Here is a 19278-nt window from a genome sequence, read left to right as displayed (position 1 = left end):
TGCGCTTCCATTCAAAACAAATATTAGCCTACCGTAATGATAAACTTAGAACAACTATAATAACAATACTAATACTAACAATAATGGGAAGATATTCATGGGCAACCAGACTGCCAGGTATGCAAAACAGCGAAATTTGACAGCGAAATTTGATTTATGGATAACTACTTTTTTATGTCTACTATTCCTTTGTCCCTCTAGGTGGCATGGTTTCCACCAAAATGAGTTCCAAGAAGATCTGCCCGTTAGGTTTGCCTCTTGTTCAGACAACGCTTGTCCAGTTCGCAAGGCGGTTTGCTCACTAGCCAACACTCCCACAGCAGCTCCGTCATCTGTAGCCTGCTTCAAATGTAGGACCAGGACAAGATGGCGGGTACGTTACCTCTATTCACACCACTAGCTACCGTCGGGAAATGCGTTATTTGAACATACTTTCCCAGTTTGTCATCCGTTTCAAGTGAATGTCAGAGCCTGATTAAGAGATCGACTGCCTATCAATTAACTTCGTTTTTGTTCCTTTGAACAGATATTTCTTTGCTTCAAGAGGATTCCCAAGAGGAGTTAGACGGGTGTAAGTTTGTCCAGTGTTTTTCGGTGGATAGAAAGTCTGCCTGTTAGTCTGTGGCACAGCACAGGCTGTGCAGTTAGCTTAGACTAGCTATCTAGTTGTCTACGGGTTACGGTCCTTAGCAGTGCAACTACTAGCGTGCCGTTGGCTGCCTGGTCTGTTCTGAAGTTCCCGGGTTGCCTGATGCAGGCCTAGTGAAATAACAGAGACGTGTTGTAAATATAGTCTGGAAGTGGACATAAACGGTGTCAGAAGTAATTTCCTATAGTCTTCATGATGTCACGCGCTTTCTGGAGTTGTTAGCCTAGCCATACAGTAATGCGAGCTATTTCAGCTTTTGTTGCTCTGCTAGTACAGTAGCAGCTGCTGTACTAGTTAATATCACAACACGTCCGGGACTAATTTGTGGATTAAGTGTGTAAGAGTTTCTGGCTCATTTGACAGATTGCTCGGGACAGTACGCTCTGTCTACACGATTGTTATACAGACACTGCGGTAGCTTGCCAGCCACTCAGTTAGTATTAACTACTGAATCAAGCAGTTGTAAGGCACAGAAAATGGGAATCGACACCCGCCAATGTATCGTTTTGTCTATTGAGAACATCATTTTCTTTTAATATATACATTACTTCTCGGAGCATCAACATTAATACTAGCGTTGTCTTATTTCAGTGTGGTATTGTGATGTCCCTGCGCCAAGTAGTCTAATTACACGTTTAATACTTGAATTGTTGGAGACGTTCACCCATTAACCAAATCTAAGAGTTTTCATTCCTCATTGTCAATCACTTGTCATCTTAATTTACTTTAGTGTTTTAATTGGGATAAGCATATAATGGATTTGATACTGCTCCTAGCTCATCCCATGCTCTCCCTCTCCTTTCACCACAAACACACACACACACACACACACCCCCCACAATCCCGTCACTACACAAACCGTGTTCCTCTCCTCCCATCACACACACCAAATACATCACACCCCTCTTGCCTACCTTGTCCTGTCTGGTAGGGGGTGGGCATCTCTTATGCACTGCTCTTGATGTCTCTACTAGTTGGTGGTGATGACTACAGCTTAGAGTCTGACGTCATTGTTCTACCTTCAGCCCTGGACTGTGTCTCTCAAGATGAGATGCTAACCCCGCTAGGTCGTCTTGACAAATACCTGGCCAGCGAAAACATCTTCAACAGGTAATACAAACAGCTGTCTTTGATGTCCTAGGTCACCTCCTGTACTGACTCCAAAGGGACTAAAAGAGCAGTGTGTGTGTGTGTCCGCCCGCCCGCCTGTAGACAGATGGTGGTCCGGAGTCTACTGGACACGCTGAAGGCAGTCAGTGAGGATGAGAGGGAGTGTATTGCTGTCCTGGAAAGAGTAGCCAGATTAGCTGACGACTCAGGTGAGCTCTCGTTGATCTTGTATACTTCTATCGTTTGTGTGTAAATGCACGTGTATGAGCACTTCTTTATGAATTTGAGACAAATAACTAGTCTGTAAGGTGAGGAAGTAAAGAAGTGATGGAGGGAATGGATGTTCCTCAGAGCCCACAGTTAGAGCAGAGCTGATGGAGCAGGTGCCCCACATGGCCATCTTTTGCCAGGAGAACGTCCCTGCCATCCCTTACGCCTTCTCCACCTACCTGCTGCCCATAGTGGTGCGCTACCTAGCTGACCAGAACAACCAGGTAGGACCCACACAGGGGTAAACATACACATTCACGCACTCACATCACACACATGCTCAGAGAAATGCTGTGGTCAGGTGCGTAAGACGAGCCAGGCGGCCCTGCTGGTGCTGCTGGAGCAGGGTCTTGTAGAGCGTGGAGATGTGGAGAAGCTGGTGTGTCCTGTCCTGGTGGACCTGACAGCCCCTGACAGCAACGACGACGTCAAGACGGAAGCCATGGCTGTGAGTGGTCCCATGATGCACCCCTGATGGAGTCACATGATACTATGAAGCTGTTACTGATGAGTATGTGTGTGTGCAGATCATCTGTAAAATGGCTCCCATGGTGGGGAAAGACATCACAGAGCGCCTGTTCCTTCCACGCTTCTGTGAGATGTGCTGCGACTGTCGCATGTTTCACGTACGCAAGGTCAGAAGAAGCCCAGAAGCCTTTCTGTTTTAGAACCAGCTGTCATTTGGGACATGGTGATGATGGTGATTGTGTGTGTGTGTGTGTGTGTGTGGCAGGTGTGTGCGGCTAACTTTGGGGACATGTGCAGTGTGGTGGGAGGAGAAGCCACAGAGGATCTGCTGGTGAGTTAGTGGTCTGTCGGGTTAGAATGAGGTAGTGTCAGGGTGTGAGACTGGCTGTGACCCTCTCTCCCCAGCTCCCCAGGTTCTTCCAGCTGTGTTCTGACAACGTGTGGGGTGTGAGGAAAGCATGCGCTGAGTGTTTCATGACCGTCTCCTCCGCAACCTCCCAAGAAGTCCGTCGGACCAAGCTCTCCTCTCTCTTCATCAGCCTCATCAGTGATCCCTCTAGATGGGTCAGTGCATTTACACCTTGAAGCACACCCTAACCACATGCTGAAACTATACTGACCACAGCTGCACCCTAACTATGATGACGCTGGAACTACATTAACCACAACTACACCATAACTGTAACTACACCATAACTACAACCACACCCCCACAACTATGCCATGACTCTAACAACACGATAACTACAACAACACTTTAATTACATCTACACCATAACTACAACTACACTCTTACTACAACTACATTCTAATTTCAACTACACACCAATTACAACTACACCATAACTGTAACTACACCATAACTACAACCACACCCCCACAACTATGCCATGACTCTAACAACACGATAACTACAACAACACTTTAATTACATCTACACCATAACTACAACTACACTCTTACTACAACTACATTCTAATTTCAACTACACACCAATTACAACTACACCCTAGCTACAACTACACCTCAATTACAACCACACCATAACTACAATCACACCCTAATTACACTATAACTACAACTATACCATAACAGGGCTCCAGACTTAACTTTTTCCGTTGGTTGCACTGGTGCAACTAACTTTTTTATTTAGGTGCACCAGCACAAAATTTAGGTGCACCCAAATCTTTCCTTGCGCCGCCACAATTTCAAAGTCACCTTTTTATCACGCTCCATATACATTCATATATATTATGTAAGGCTGTCCCCGACTAAGATTTTCTTTGGTCGACCAAAACTCGACTTAAAACGTCTGGAAAATTGACAAATCGAACTTTGAAACGCGAAAAAAAAAAACTTACACAATTTTCGCAATCTGACTCAATGGCTGCTGGACATTGCAGATTCAGCCGCTAATAGCCTACTAATAATAAGACTCGTATCACCAGTCCTGTTGTAACCGAATGCCGATGGTATTTATTTAGTATCTCTTACAATGTACTACAAATTAAAAATATTGTTTGTTTAACGTGCAAATCATCAGAGCGCACTTATCACTGCCTGAAAACTTGCAGCATGCGAACTTACGTAGCTGAGTGGGGAACGAAGCTGAGTGGGGAACGTTGCAACAGAGAAAGATTTCAGTAGGAGCTAAATCTCTGAGAGCGTCATGGCCGTCCATATGGACGTCCATAGACTGACGGCGATGGCTGCTGATCTTTGCATGGATGAACGGACGGCGATGCTGTTCAGAGTGCCGTCCATAGAGGGAGCATATATTTTGGACGGCGATGGATTAGCAGGGACGTCTGTTGCTAGGGGAAGCATAGATCATGGACGGCGTCATAGCCGACATGAATTGCATGTTAGTGTAGGCCATATATTTACGCCATTTTAATTTTTACATAATCAACAATAGAATCTCATGACAATATAGACTTGAAAAATAATATGTTATGGTTAGGGTTTGACTAGGCAACATATGTTTTAATTATTTCGAGAATTGTTAATAAAGACTAATTTAAAATGTTAACTAGTGTTATGACCCTATAAAATAGAGGGTTTTCACCGATGCGTCATCAGACCGGAAGTCGCCATCTTGGAGGCACTTCGCATCTCAACAAAGCACTGGCACTGAAGTATATCCCGAACGTCATCAAAGAAAATTGTAAATTATTGCAGTGTTTCAGGTTGTACAAATAGGACAGATCGTGATAAACATTTGCTATATTATCGACTTCCAAAAGTTATTAAAAACCAGGGAAAGGAATGCCAGAGATTGTCAGAGGAAAGGAGGCGCTTGTGGTTGGCAAAGCTCAACCAAGATCTACGAGGGAAAAATCTGGACAACATACGGATTTGTTCGGCACATTTCTTGTCAGGTATTGTGAAATGTTTATTTCAGCGGCTCAAAATTTTTTTTCTATTGTAATGATAATATTTTTTATAGTAAATAGAAAAAACAATTACTGCTTTTATTGTTTTTACTGTGCGCTTATTTTACTGTAAAGCTGACATTGACATAATATAATTCATATCAAACTACTGCATGTGTATGGGTTCGGCGAGAAAACCAGGTAGTTAACAATATCGGGATATCCAACTGAAGGCAGAATCACCGGGTCGTCACGGATCCAAGTAAAGGGAGCTAACTTGTAGGGATCTGCACCGCCAATAAATCCTAATTTCTCAAAATATCAACCGTTTTCTTGTGGTCCAAGTCCTTCCCTATATGCCTTTGGATCTTGGACGCGTTTTGATGACCATTTCGGTCGTTTAGACATGGCTACAGTTGTACCAAAGAGTATAGAATATACGTTCTTTGGTTGTACTCCGTTCAGTTGTTTACACCGAGTGCCTCCAATATGGCTGCGCATCCGGGTTACCACCCAGAACGTGACTTCGGTGAAAACCCTCTATACATTGCCCTTTAGGTCTTTTAAACCGTCAGTTTAAAGTGTTTTATGGGTGGAATTGGAGCCACCAGTCAGTAGCTCCAATGTTGCGCACGAACATTGCGCATGAACGTTGAGCGGAGACAAACGCAAAACAACAAACACTCACTTTGAGCGGAGACCAATGCAAAACACAACACGATGTGTTGAGCCAAACCAAAGCCGTCAAAGGCTACCATGAATGTAGCTGCAGCAACCGTGGATGCTACTGACTGGAGGCTCCAAATCCACCCATAAAACACTTTAAACTGACGGCTTATAAGACCTAAAGGGCGATGTATTTCATAGGGTCATAACACAATGTTAACATTTTAAATGAGTCTTTATTAACAATCGAAATAATTATAATATATGTAGCCTAGGCAAACCCTAACCATAACATATTGTTTTTCAAGTCTATATTGTCATGAGATTCTATTGCTGATTGGCCTACTTTTGTATGTAAAAAATAAAATAAAGGCGTAAATATATAGCCTACACTTAAATGCAATTCATACAAAATAACGTGACAAAAAGTATTGAGTTATCCACGGTTGCTGTAGCTACATTTATGGTAGCCTTTGACAGCTTTGGTTTGGCTCAACACATCGTTTTGTGTTTTGCATTGGTCTCCGCTCAAAGTGAGTGTTTGTTGTTTTGCGTTTGTCTCCGCTCAACGTTCGTGCGCAAAGTTTGTGCGCAACATTGGAGCTACTGACTGGTGGCTCCAAATCCACCCATAAACATTTTAAACTGACGGTTTAAAAGACCTAAAGGGCAATGTATTTCATAGGGTCATAACACAATGTTAACATTTTAAATGAGTCTTTATTAACAATTCTCGAAATAATGTGTAGCCCATATCTAGGCAAACCCTAACCATAACATATTTTTTTTCAAGTCTATATTGTCATGAGATTATACTGCTGATTATGTAAAAATAAAAATAAAGGTGTAAATATATGGCCTACACTAACATGCAATTCATACAAATTAACTTGACAAAAGATTGAATCATCCAAAGTTAATGTAGCTAGCTACATGCTATGGTAGCCTTCGGCAGTTCTGTTAGCTCAACAGCCTGCTAAACATGGCAGTCGTTCTCAACCATTCAAGTGCTAGCGTCCTTGCTAATCAGGGACGGCACTCAGAACAGCATCGCCGTCTATCCATGCAAAGATCAGCAGCCATCGCCGTCAGTCTATGGACGTCCATATGGCCGTCAGTCTATGGACGTCCATATGGCCGTCAGTCTATGGACGTCCATATGGCCGTCAGTCTATGGACGTCCATATGGCCGTCAGTCTATGGACGTCCATATGGCCGTCAGTCTATGGACGTCCATATGGCCGTCAGTCTATGGACGTCCATATGGCCGTCAGTCTATGGACGTCCATATGGCCGTCAGTCTATGGACGTCCATATGGCCGTCAGTCTATGGACGTCCATATGGCCGTCAGTCTATGGACGTCCATATGGCCGTCAGTCTATGGACGTCCATATGGCCGTCAGTCTATGGACGTCCATATGGCCGTCCATGACGCAAAAAAAGATTTAGCTGCCTCTCAAAGATTTTGTCTTGGCCGGAGAAGATAATGTAATTCAATTTGGATGGGATTCTTATAATAGGCATATTCGTTTTTCAACCCAGCGCGTTACCATGAGTGAAGTAGGGCTAGACCAATTTACGTTTTTCAGGTGGTAGGCTACATCATTTTCGACGTTGAACTATGAAAAATAAACCGTTGTTGGCAGAGTTTGCATTCAACGTTTTGTGAGTCACCCGGTACTTTGTAAATGTTAATGTACTTTAATGAAATGCCGCCATACCACAGATGTCTTTGCCATTTTGACTAATAACGCCGACAAAGTAGGCTATGGCAGAGTTTGTAGTTCTGCAGCCAATTGTGCTCGTGCCGTGCGCAAAATACCAAACCAAAACAAAGCGCAGATTAACAAAAGGGAAAACAGTAACAACTTTTCTTTAAAATTATATATTTTTAGAGTTGGTTTATTAGTCTTAAATAATATAATCTACAATTTCTGTTGAACATTTTGTTAATTCAGCAATGATGACACAAGCGGGAATCAGATCTCACACTGCCATATGGCAGCTCGACTAAAACAATCTTAGTCGACCAAGAGCAAGAGCGACCCCACTTGGTCGACTAATCGACCAAGTGGGGACAGCCCTAATATTGTGTAAATGATCTTAAACAAGAATAAGGTGTAGGTAAATATTGGTTTTATTTGAAGCACAATTAAGCTGTATATAAAAATACAAATCTTTTAAGTGCTTCACTGAGCTGCCAAACTAAAACATTGCAAGCAAAATAAAATATTTCAAAATGGAAAGTGCTACTGTTTAAAAGTGCTTCCCTGAACTGAGACCTAACATTTCATGGCTCAAAGTCGTATAGCAGGTCCCCCCTTGCTGTCGCATGCCCTTCAGATGGCCAACACCTGTAATTTGGCTTTCTTGCCCTTTGGCCTTGGCTAAACCAGCTTGTCACACTCTCCCTAGCATCAAAATCCTAGCTCCATGGGTTAGCTCCATGGACCAGCTCTGTAACTCAGGGGTGGGCAATCAATTTTGACAAGGTGCCACATGAGAAACCTGAAATGTGTTGGAGGGCCGCATCAACAATAACTTGAACTTAATTCTGCTCACTATTCGATTTCCCCTATTGTAAAAAGCAGTAAAGTATATATTTTGATTAGCTGCTACTGGTTATCAGAAGTATAAGGATATTCTGTAAATAGTTATATAAATATTTTACATGTTAGTCAACTAGGAAAAGATTATCGAAGTAACAGTAAAAACTAAAATAATCATTACATCAGTGTTTCATTTTATTTGTAACTAGTTAATCTTCACAAACACTGAAAAGTGGTTTTTCAGTATGTTAAAGATATGCAATTGATCAACTTTATACAAAAAGCAATACGTTTTTTTCCAGTTCATTTTGTTCTGTGAGAGGAATCCAGTGGGCATGAACAAGTGCATCGAAATCTGGCTGAATGTCTGAGGTGGATATGCGAAGGACAGCTGAGAGGCGATGATCCGGGTCTGCAATTTAACTAGCAAACCATCAGCTCGCCCCTACAGAATCAGTCAAGTTCTTATTATGTCCGCGTTTTTTTCTTTAGTCCCTTAGTGCCGATTCAAATTGTAATCCTTCAACACAGCGACCTGTTCTCCAAAACTAAGAACACAGCTTTGACTTTGACCACAGTAAACAGATACTTGGAAGTCCATATCTTGTTTAAAAACTCTACATTCTGTGTCAACCTTTCGTTTTTCATTTTCGAGGGCTAACCAACAGCTAACTCACCTGTCGGTGAAGTTGCGCAAGCGCACATATGTAAATTGCCTGATCACTAGTCTTTCAGGACTAACGTCATCATGTCCAATCCCGACCGGTTTTTAGCTAACATTCTGATAAAATGCCACTTCAAATATTGATAAAAATTATTGTATCACGTTTTCAGCTGATTTCACGTTAAGCTTTAACTTCCTACCTTTCGAGCTAAATATTGTAAAAAAAAATTGAGTTAGATTATCCTTTACTAGAGCCGGTAAAAAGACGCTGGCGCCGGTAAATTAGCCGTGCGCTACTCTTGTCCAAACCCGACCACACTTATCCTCGTAGTAAACACTCGCCGCTACTGTTTTTCCGGGGATATTAACTTGATCCAGGGTCACCAAACTGACCATAATGCTGTCAATATATCCGGGGACAATAAGATATCACTCTTCAACATCTCCAAAACATGCGATAAAATCTAAATTTGACTGTTTACCACCACCTGCTGGATGTTTTGTTGAACTCTTCTCATGTCAGAGTGGAGATCGTCGCCCGAGTGTTGCCCGAGTGGTCTTTCGGCTTTCTCTCATCAATGTAACTTTCCTAAATTATTTAGATATGTAAACGTCCATATATGTTTATGAAATTTGACACGTAGATTGTTTGGTATGCCTAAAATAATATTACTTACACTTTGCTAGCGATTGCAAAAGAAAATGGTGGAAAAAAGACCGGAAACTGGGAGTCCAAACCCCATTCGGGTTTGGACAATAGTAGTTTACAGCGGTCGGGATTGGACACAGTGACGCTACATATTTACTCCCGCTCTACACATTTATTTAAAATTTTTGATTTACCTCACACGGGCCGGATTGGGACAGCCTGTGGGCCGGTTGTGGCCCGCGGGCCGTACAATGCCCAGGTCTGCCATAACTGATTCTCTGGTGCTCAGGTCGTAATTTCAATCACACAGCACGGAGCAGTGTAGGCCTACAGGAATATCTAGACCACAGCCAATCAGAGGCAAAGACCTGCCCCATCTCTGTCTCTGATTAGTTTAGACCACGATGTGATCCAACCATGAGTGTGAGTTCCGTCAAAGAAGAAACAAACGCTTCGTTCCTGGAGAGGCAGCGGATGTGATGTTAGGTGCATTGGTGCGACCTAGGAAACATTTTAGTCGCACCCGTACAAATTGTTGCATATGCGACCAAATTGGTCGCACCTTAGAGCCCTGCATAACTGCAACTACACCCCAATTACAACTACACCGTACCTACAACTACCCTAAACTCGTAGCACCATCATCTGCCTAGTCAAAGCCATCTGTAGGTGTTTAGAAGGACAAATTGTCTCATGTGACTTTCCCCTTCTCCCCAGGTGCGTCAGGCAGCCTTCCAGTCTCTGGGTCAGTTCATCTCTACCTTTGCCTGCCCCGCCCCCTCACAGGCGGACTGCACCTGTGACCACACACACAACAGGTAGGGTCACGCATGCGAACACACACACTCATACACACACCATTCAGACTGTGGGTGATATCTTGACTCTTGTCTCCTTAGTATTGAGGAGCGACCAGTCACCATGGAGACACTCAGGAAAGACTTTGATAGGCTTGAGGACTCTAAGCACAGCCCTCCCTGTCCATGGGCCTCTGGTGGCCATGGCGACAAGCCCCATAGCGAGGATGGGGGGCTTTGTCAGGTGGAGGAAGGCGGAGTTGTGGATGTAGCAGAGGAGGGAGGTGGGGAGCAGGGTGCAGAGGTCATGGTTGAGGTCATCGTTGATCCTGACCCCTACCCTGCTGAGAAAGACCTTATAGAAACCGCAAGGGCTGAGAAGTTGGAGGAGACACACACACCCGAGGACACACACACACCCGAGGACACACACACACCCGAGGACACACACACACCTGAGGGTGTACCTGGAGAGGACGTACCTGAGCCTTCAGCCAGAGACACTCTTCCACGGGAGGATATGTCTGTAGACACTGGATGTGCTGAGACCCAGGCCAGCCCTGAGCTGGCTTCTGCTCCTACAGAACCTCGACAGCCTGGAAGTGTTGTCTCTGTCTCTGAGGTCAGGTCAGCCGGCGGTGTACCAGAGCAAGAGCTCTACAACTCCTTCCACTTCTGGAGGACACCCATTCCAGTCATTGACCTGGAGCTGGAGCTGCGGCCGCCCCACGGGGTATCCAGCCAGCCTTGGCCCAGCCTCGGCTCCCCCAGCCTGGATACCAGCTTGTCCTCAGCCCCCCCTCCCTCTGTGGGCCCTAGCTTGGGGAGGAGGCAGCTGGAGGAGCTGATAGAGAACCTGGAGCCCCACATAGACGACCCGGATGTGAAAGCTCAGGTGGACGTCCTGACCGCTGCCCTGAAGGCCACTGCCATGGAGCCTGGCCGTGGGGTCAGAGGTCAGGGGGTGGGCTTTGGGCTACAGGACGAGTATCCTGGAGACGAGTCTGAGCTCAGCGATGGCAGCTTCACCCAGGAGGACGATAGGAGGTCTAAGCAGCAGGTTAGCCTAAAACACACTCACACACATGCACACACACATTCTCACTCACACACACTCAGACAACACATTAATGGAAGTGTGCCTCCCTCCAGGATGTGGTCCCCCAGGCTCTACTGGACCAGTACCTGTCCATGACGGACCCATCCAGAGCCCAGACGGTGGACATGGAGATAGCCAAGCACTGTGCCTACAGCCTGCCCGGGGTGGCCCTCACCCTGGGGCCCCACAACTGGCACTGCCTCCGGGACACCTACGAGACCCTGGCTTCAGACATGCAGGTACAGACTTACATAGCCTGTGAAATACATGTGAGGAGCTATTTGTCCTGTGCTGTGTACAGTATCTACAGTGGATACTGTATGTGTGTATATCCATTTATGTAAGTTTGCACACAACAACTCAATTGAACCTTTTTACAATGATCTATGTTGTATAATCACAGTGAAGACATCAAATTAATGAAATAATGTAAATGGAGGTAACCTTTGTTAACCTAGTAATCTAAAAAAGTGTCATCGAATCAAGATGTTTTTGATTCTTCAAACTAATCACCATTTACACTTAACTAGTGCACAGTGCCCGTTATGCAGTTGGGGATTAAGATGTCTGTAAGACACAAACACTGATTCCTGGAACTATAGATCGATAATGCAGCGTTCCATTGATGAAGTAGGTGACGCAAGTAAGTGACGTGTTTCTGATTGGCTGGTAGGTGACATGCAACTCTGTATAACTCGAGACGGCTATCAACTCGGTATCTCTCGGTGAATGCATGAGACTTGAGCACATTTCAAAATAAAAGCACATCATCAGAAGTTTGGTAACTTATAGAATGTTTTAGTTCGATCTTTTGACAGAGCCAAAGCACACGTCCGCAACCCCCACACCCACCAGTCGAGAAACACTGATCTAGTCACTTATGCCCATCATAAAAGCAATTTCTCATTCTTTTAAACAAATTGCCAATCCTCTGGTACATTCATGCAAATTATTATGAAGCCTACAATTGCCTGCTGTTTCCTACATTATCAATTGCTCATGTCATGTTGCTCAAAATGTATTATATTGGTTCTATGAAATTGTCTTAGCCCCACAAACATCTTAACTTTAGTACACAACACAAGTCAATACATACACAATGGTTGAGCCAGTTGTCATAATTGTAGACCTACTTCACCATACAGCGCTGCGTGTACAGTTCTGCCTCAGGGGAGTTCGCTATGTTAACGTGTATTTTACATAAACATTCGTTTTTTCCCCCTATTATGCAGTGTTGTAAAATTGTCTTTATTTTTTTGTATTGCATACTATAAGACACTGATAACCGACAAGGAGGCTAAATTCACAAGAACATTGTTCCTGTCGTATGCCTGTTTGCGGCTTGCTATATCCATGCCTCAAGAAACTGACTGAGGAGACTAAAGTGGTAGGAATAGTGTTCTTGTCCTATCCCTGTTGCGGCTCGTTTCAACAGCGACAACCAACCGAGGAGCTGGCCTAAATCATCAAGTTACAGTTATGGGCAACTCCATATTATTGCCTGTGGTTTTGGAATGGGAAGTACAAGCAACTTGTATAGGTGTGATGGTCAGGTGTCCAAATACTTTTGTCTATATAGTGTATACACCGATCAGCCAGAACATTACACAGAGGTGAAGTGAATAACAGTGATTATCTTGTTATTTTGGCAGTTGTCAGTAGGGTTGGGTATCGTTTACATTTGTATTTAGGTTTTCCAATCTGGTTCTTATCAAATCTTGGTTCCAATTTGCAACAAATTTTGGAGAGAAAAAATATAAGAATATAATGTTCTGTTAGCTGCCTCTGATTTTGATGCGCAAATACACACAAGAAGAATATCCATTGATATTTCTGTGTTGTGACAAATGTTGATTAAGGGTGACGTAAAAGTCACACGAGTTCCGATTTGACTGTTCAGACTAATGATGGGCTATTGATGGACTAATGATACTGCTATTTTCAGTGAGCCGGCTCGTTCGGCTCAGCTCAGCAAAAACAGCTGGCCCTTTTGGTTCCCTAACGGCTTTTTATAAATTGTTTTGTATTTTTGTCAAACAGTTTGCGATAGTTTGATATAATTGCTGTCAAAACAGTAGGACCACTAATTAAATTGATTAAATCATACTCTACACACAGTGTATTTAAAAATACATTGATTTATGATATAAAACTATGTTATGAAACGTTTGCATTTAAAGTATAACTTCCTGTCCTTCCTCTCGCTAGTTGGCTTGGCTGCTGTTCGTGAGCGTGACTGTGTTCACTCGGGCCCTCCCTCACACATTGGTTTTCGGTGAGGCTGTTAGTCTGAGCCAACAGTCAGAATGAATGTGTGTGACCTTGAGCATTTATTTTTTAGGCCAATTATATTATATTTATTATTCGTTTTTTTATTGGGCTTAGTTCAAATTATTGGTTAATAACATACCTGCAAACTTATCACTTTTAGGTGAAAATAGCAGTTTTGAATGAAAAAAATGTCATCCATGTGAATCGTGTAGATCCGGAGAGTTTTTATTTGGGGGGAGATACAATTTCCCATTAACAAGTTTCAAAAACCTACGGCGGTCGTCTTCACAATAAAGCATCTTTGGTGATACGTCAGGCGAGTCATTTGGACAATCACAATCAAGTGTACTGCAGCGTCTTCTTTGAAAAGTCATCTTGTCAGTAACGTAAGATCAGCGAAATGTGTTGCAGTAGCCTACCTACAATGTTTGAGCTAAAATGAAACAAGACCAATTGGTGTCTCGTTTAATGAGTGATCGAAACACCTGCTCTAGCGGATCATTTAACGTTGATTTAATGCAGTCGGAGTTAGCCTTAACAAACGTTTATGATCATGAAAAAGTTGCCCTGGTCCAGCACATAAATTATTGACAATTGTTTTCCAGAATGAGCGAGCTTAAAGAGAAGGATTCAATTTATATAGCACAGCTGTATAAAATGTGTCACCTTTTTCAACCCTTCAGAGTTTGCAGGTATGTAATAATAACAAAGGGATCGTAATACCCTTCGTAATAAAGTTTGAAACCGAAGTGAGGAATCGAAATGAGTGTCTTATCAAATCCATGGTTCTTTGGAATTTGGAACCGGTTCAAAAATTGAATTGGTTCTTAATATCCAACCCTACTTGTCAGTGGGTGGGATATATTTGGCATGAAAGTGAAAATGTTGTCCTCTTAAGTTGTTAGATTCTACTAGTTAGCAGGAAAAATTGGCAAGCACAAGGATTTGAGCAACATGGTCAAATTGTGTTGGCTAGATGATTGTGTCAGAGCATCTCCAAAACTGCAGCTCACACTCAGTGGGGTATTACGGTAGCCTGGCTGCCAGCCCAACTTAGTCCCGCCCACAAAAAAAATTGTTGGGAAGTTGGGTGGAGGCCATTACAAGTTTCTCCCTCTTTGACTTCCTTTTTGACTTGTTTTCCACTAGTGTTTGCTTTAGCTGGAGTCATTATCACTACTGGGGGCATGAGGCGATTTCTTAACCCTACAGAAGTTGCACAGATTGTCCAACTCCTCCAGGATGGCACATCCTGTGTGCCATTGCAAGGAGATTTGATGCGTCTCCCAGCACAAAATCCAGAACATGGAGGAGATTCCAGGAGACTGGCAGTTACTGTAGGAGAGCTGGACAGGGTCGTAGAAGGTCCTCCATCAGCAGGACCAATATCTGCTGCTTTGTGCCAGGAGGAACAGGTTGAGCACTGCCCGAGTCCTACAGAATGACCTCCAGCAGGCCACTGTTGTGAATGTCTTTGCCCAAACAATCAGAAACAGACTTCAAGAGGGTGGCATCAGGGCGCGACGTCCTGTAGTGTGCCCTGTGCTCACTGCCCAGCACCATGGAGCTTGCTTGGCATTTCCTATAGAACACCAGAACTGGCACCCTGGCGCCCTGTGCTTTTCACAGATTAGAGCAGGTTCACCCTGAGCACCTGTGATAAACTTAAAAGGGTCTGGAGAAGCCAAGGAGATCGCTATGCTGCCTGCAACATCGTTCAGCATGACCGGTTTGGTGGTGGGTAAGTGATGGTCTGGGGAGGCATATCCATGGAGGGATGCACAGGCGTCTACAGGCTCCAGAACGGCAGTCTAACTGCCATTAGGTATTGGGATGAAATCCTTGGACCCATGTTCAGACCCTATGCTGGTGCAGTAGGTCCTGGGTTCCTCCTGATGCACGACAATGCCCGGCCTCAGGTGGCAAGAGTGTGCAGGGAGTACCTGGAGGATAAAGGAATCGATACAATGAATGGTCCTCACGATCACCTGACCTAAACCCGATAGAACCCCTCTGGGACATTATGTTTCAGTCCATCAGACGCCGCCAGATTGCTCCTCAGACTTAAAAGGAGCTCACTGATGCCATTCGACAGATCTGGGAGGACATCCCACAAGACACCATCCGTCGTCTCATTAGGAGCATGCCGCGACGTTGTCAAGCATGCATACAAGCACGTGGGGGCCACACAAGATATTGAGAAGCATTTTAAGTTGCGGAAATAGAATTTTGGCAAAATGGAAATCATTTTTTTCACTTAGATTTTTGGGGTGTCTGTAAAATTAAGCCCTCTCTAGGCTGAACACTTTTATTTCTATCAAAGATGTGGCATCCTTTCGTTCCTAAGACATTCAACTGTCAATATCAGTATAGATATCCAACATTTTTTCACATTGAGATCTGATGTGTTTTCAAAGTGTTCCTTAATTCTTTTTGAACTGTGTACTTTCACAGGAAACTAGTAATGAAAACAAAATTTGACCTAATATTAGTTATCAACTGGGAGGTTTCATGTTGATATGTTATCCCTATTCACTGAGGTGTTTCCCCTTAACCCCTTCTGTTGTCCTTGGGTTGCTTTGACCCATTTTCTAATCATTTCCATATCAGAAATGTGGGTTTCTTTCAACCAAAACATTTCAAACCAAAAAGAACAACCTGTATGGTACCGTACAATGTTCTTCACAAGTTAAATGATCATTTGACTACTTTAATTTAATTTTGATGTTTTATTCACTTGAATAGCATTTTTCAAAAACAATAAATAGGACAATGAAAGAAAATTGTGGTATGTGATTATGAAATTGTAAAAACCCACACAAAAGACTCAAAGGCACAACAAATACATTTTGGGACAAAAAGCCACAAAAAAGTATAAAAAGACCAAAACGTATAAAAAGGTTTAACCTCTTCTGAAACCGGTTAAATGTGCCTAAAAACGCCTAAACAGCATACTGACTTTGACTGCTGTTCTTGAACCATTTGGAGTAGATCCATGTAAATTGACTCTTTTGAAAGCTGACACTCTGAAGTTATGTTCCTTGTTGTCAGGACCCCTGTCAGTCCTACTGGTGTTGAGAAATAGAAGCTTGAACACAAGGAAAGTGAAAGTTTCTATTTCCGCCTAGATTTTGTTTTGAAAACACAGGCCTGAAGAGGCCTAGAGGTGGTAGGTGTTAGCTGGAATACAGAATTGGACCACAGCTTGAAGCCTTACCCCATTCAGATCAAAAGTCAAACATAATACCACAATATATTCATATTTGACACATGTTTTTATAAGAGTACATCCAGGCGTTTTCTAAAAGTGCCTTTTGGAGACTCCAGAATGACCCTTCTCACCAAGGTCAAATTATTAGGATAAAAAGGTATAATTGTTATCTCTAATGAAAGGTGGTACTTAAAACTATCATATATAACAGCTAAATCCATCATTAGTATTACTGAAACACAAAAACTGAAGCATGAACACATTGGAGTGCTTTATCTGATTCCCAGGATTGGCACACAAAGAACACTGACATATTGCGCAATCAACCTTTATTTTGAAGGCTCCACAAAACCTGGCATATGGGGTATCGCCATTTACAGCTAGTGCTAAGCTACAAGGATAACTAGCTTATTTCGGAGCTAGTCGAAGCCAGTTAGAAAAAATCGTGTATAGGGGGTGGGGGCAGGGGGGGCGGGACGCACAGACCTGGTTGGCTTTAGAGGGCTGTCACCGGGGCATGGAAGCTCCTATTGGTCAGATCGATATGTCAATAGAAACCTCTGAGTGTAGCGGCCATTTTAAGACCATCCTTGCCTTCGAACTCGACACAGATTTCTTTCTATAAGCGATACTAACTTAGAGAATGAAAAATAATAATTTGACGAAGGAAGAATGAAGCAACAAGATCGTGGCTATGTGTGGATATTATTCATTGTTTGGACAACTACTCGACATGGTTTGATACTTTGGACCCTTGGGAATGTAAGCAGATGAGGTTTTGATGAGTTTTGTGCATACCTGGAACATTCCTAAGTAATCGTAGGTAAGTACAACTTTTTTCTCTGGCATTGTTGAAGGAACGGTCACCGGACAAAGACGTTGACGTTACTTTCGGTTGCGAGTTGAGCTTGAATTGGTTTATTTCAATGGAAGCACAAGAATCGTAGCTTTCCAACGAGGTAGCATATGTGTAGCAGTGTCACTGAGGGAGGGGGCACGGCATTTCTGGCTCGCCGGCGAGCCAAGGATCCAGAACAGGTTTTAACAAATACATCCTCATGTGTTCTCCCTTTCCTAGGAACACAGAAAAAGAATGTCAATGTAACTGTTAGTTTAGTGTCATTCATTCATAAATTCAGTCATGCACTACCTACCTTCTCATATCTCCAGCCTTGTTCTTTCAATTAAAAGCCTCTTCTACTCTATATCGAGCTCCAGGGTTCTTTTATACAGGGCCCTCACATTGTCTGCTCTAACCTGAAACTAATAAAGAACATTGTCCCTTTGCAAGGCACACTTGGAGAAAGTTGAAGGTGTCCATTTGACTACTTTGTTTCAAGGTTCATTGCTTATCTCGTGTCTTTGTCTTGGCCTTGAAGTGGAGGCCCTAGGCTCAGGGGGAGGAAGAAGTTCCTCTTCCTGCTGAGTTTAACACCAAAGTGCTTTTTGAGCAGGCAGACAGTTTCCTGATCATCTAGGACCTCCACCTTAGAAATTAAATGGCCTATTTGATCAATATTCAGCAACCACATATGGCATACATACTGGCGTATGACTATTAGTTTCACTGTTACCTCTGTATGACACAGTGGGACGACAGTGGGTGGTGGCAGCCACACCACTGTATTTCCTGCAGAGAACAGTAATATGTCAGTGTAAGTGATTGCGCAATATGTCAGTGTTCTTTGTGTGCCAATCCTGGGAATCAGATAAAGCACTCCAATGTGTTCATGCTTCAGTTTTTGTGTTTCAGTAATACTAATGAGGGATTTAGCTGTTATATATGATAGTTCTAAGTACCACCTTTCATTAGAGATAACAATTATACCTTTTTATCCTAAGAATTTGACCTTGGTGAGAAGGGTCATTCTGGAGCCTCCAAAAGGCCCTTTTAGAAAACGCCTGGATGTGGTATGTACGTGGTAGTGAAAGGAATAAGCATAGAATACTGGCCCTACTGAAGACAGGATATTCTGACGAAATGCTTATCCAGAATGATGATAAGGTCACAGATCCATAGCGTCAGTGCGATTGCAGCTGAGTTGCAACAACTCGGTTTCTTTTGCAGGACTAAAGGCCGATATTGACCTTATTCCGGAAGCTGCGATGGCAATGAGCGCGGCCCATCCACGTATTGTCATTTCCGGTTTAGATACTTTACGCTTTATAACGGTACTAAAAGAGAATGTCTTAAACAGGCTCTGGTAATAATTTAAGGCTAATAGAGATGCCCAGCGTGAACTGTGAAGTTCGTGGCTGCTCTAACAGCTGGAGAAAACAGAATCAGACCCTGTATTATCATTGTTTTGACCATGGAAAGAAGAGGTCCGAGTGTTGTGGGCCGACATTTACTTTGCACTGACCGCCAACAAAAGTTGAGGATCTGCGTCCCTGTCTGAAGGCGCTGAATTTAAAAAGAAAACACACAAGTTTCCATTTTTCTGCTCGTATCACTAAAGTGTGTAATAAAGATAAACTAGCTATATTTTTGTATGTTTT

At 43.2% G+C, this 19278-nt stretch overlaps 1 protein-coding gene across 7 annotated transcripts in view; it reads left to right on the top strand.

The window, feature by feature from the left end:
* Positions 1 to 4: 4 nt before the first annotated feature.
* Positions 5 to 19278, top strand: part of ppp4r1 (protein phosphatase 4, regulatory subunit 1) — a 30940-nt gene continuing 11666 nt past the window's right edge. For 2 of the 7 annotated variants that reach the window (XM_047023433.1, XM_047023436.1), the window contains exons 1-13: positions 5 to 117; positions 202 to 373; positions 527 to 571; positions 1624 to 1759; positions 1862 to 1968; positions 2111 to 2253; positions 2331 to 2477; positions 2557 to 2664; positions 2763 to 2828; positions 2903 to 3061; positions 10119 to 10219; positions 10301 to 11258; positions 11351 to 11536. In XM_047023433.1, coding sequence (XP_046879389.1) covers positions 367 to 373; positions 527 to 571; positions 1624 to 1759; positions 1862 to 1968; positions 2111 to 2253; positions 2331 to 2477; positions 2557 to 2664; positions 2763 to 2828; positions 2903 to 3061; positions 10119 to 10219; positions 10301 to 11258; positions 11351 to 11536 — 2163 coding nt within the window. In that variant the 5' untranslated portion in view covers positions 5 to 117; positions 202 to 366. Of the gene's footprint in view, positions 118 to 201; positions 374 to 526; positions 572 to 1623; positions 1760 to 1790; positions 1969 to 2110; positions 2254 to 2330; positions 2478 to 2556; positions 2665 to 2762; positions 2829 to 2902; positions 3062 to 10118; positions 10220 to 10300; positions 11259 to 11335; positions 11537 to 19278 lie in introns of all 7 variants that reach the window. The other 5 variants (XM_047023432.1, XM_047023435.1, XM_047023434.1 and 2 more) reach the window with 4 other exon arrangements.

This window comes from Hypomesus transpacificus, chromosome 8 (assembly GCF_021917145.1).
Source record: "Hypomesus transpacificus isolate Combined female chromosome 8, fHypTra1, whole genome shotgun sequence".
Classification (NCBI taxonomy): domain Eukaryota; kingdom Metazoa; phylum Chordata; class Actinopteri; order Osmeriformes; family Osmeridae; genus Hypomesus; species Hypomesus transpacificus.
The sequence above is the reverse complement of the archived record's forward strand: the minus strand, read 5'-3'. Positions and strand labels throughout refer to the sequence as shown.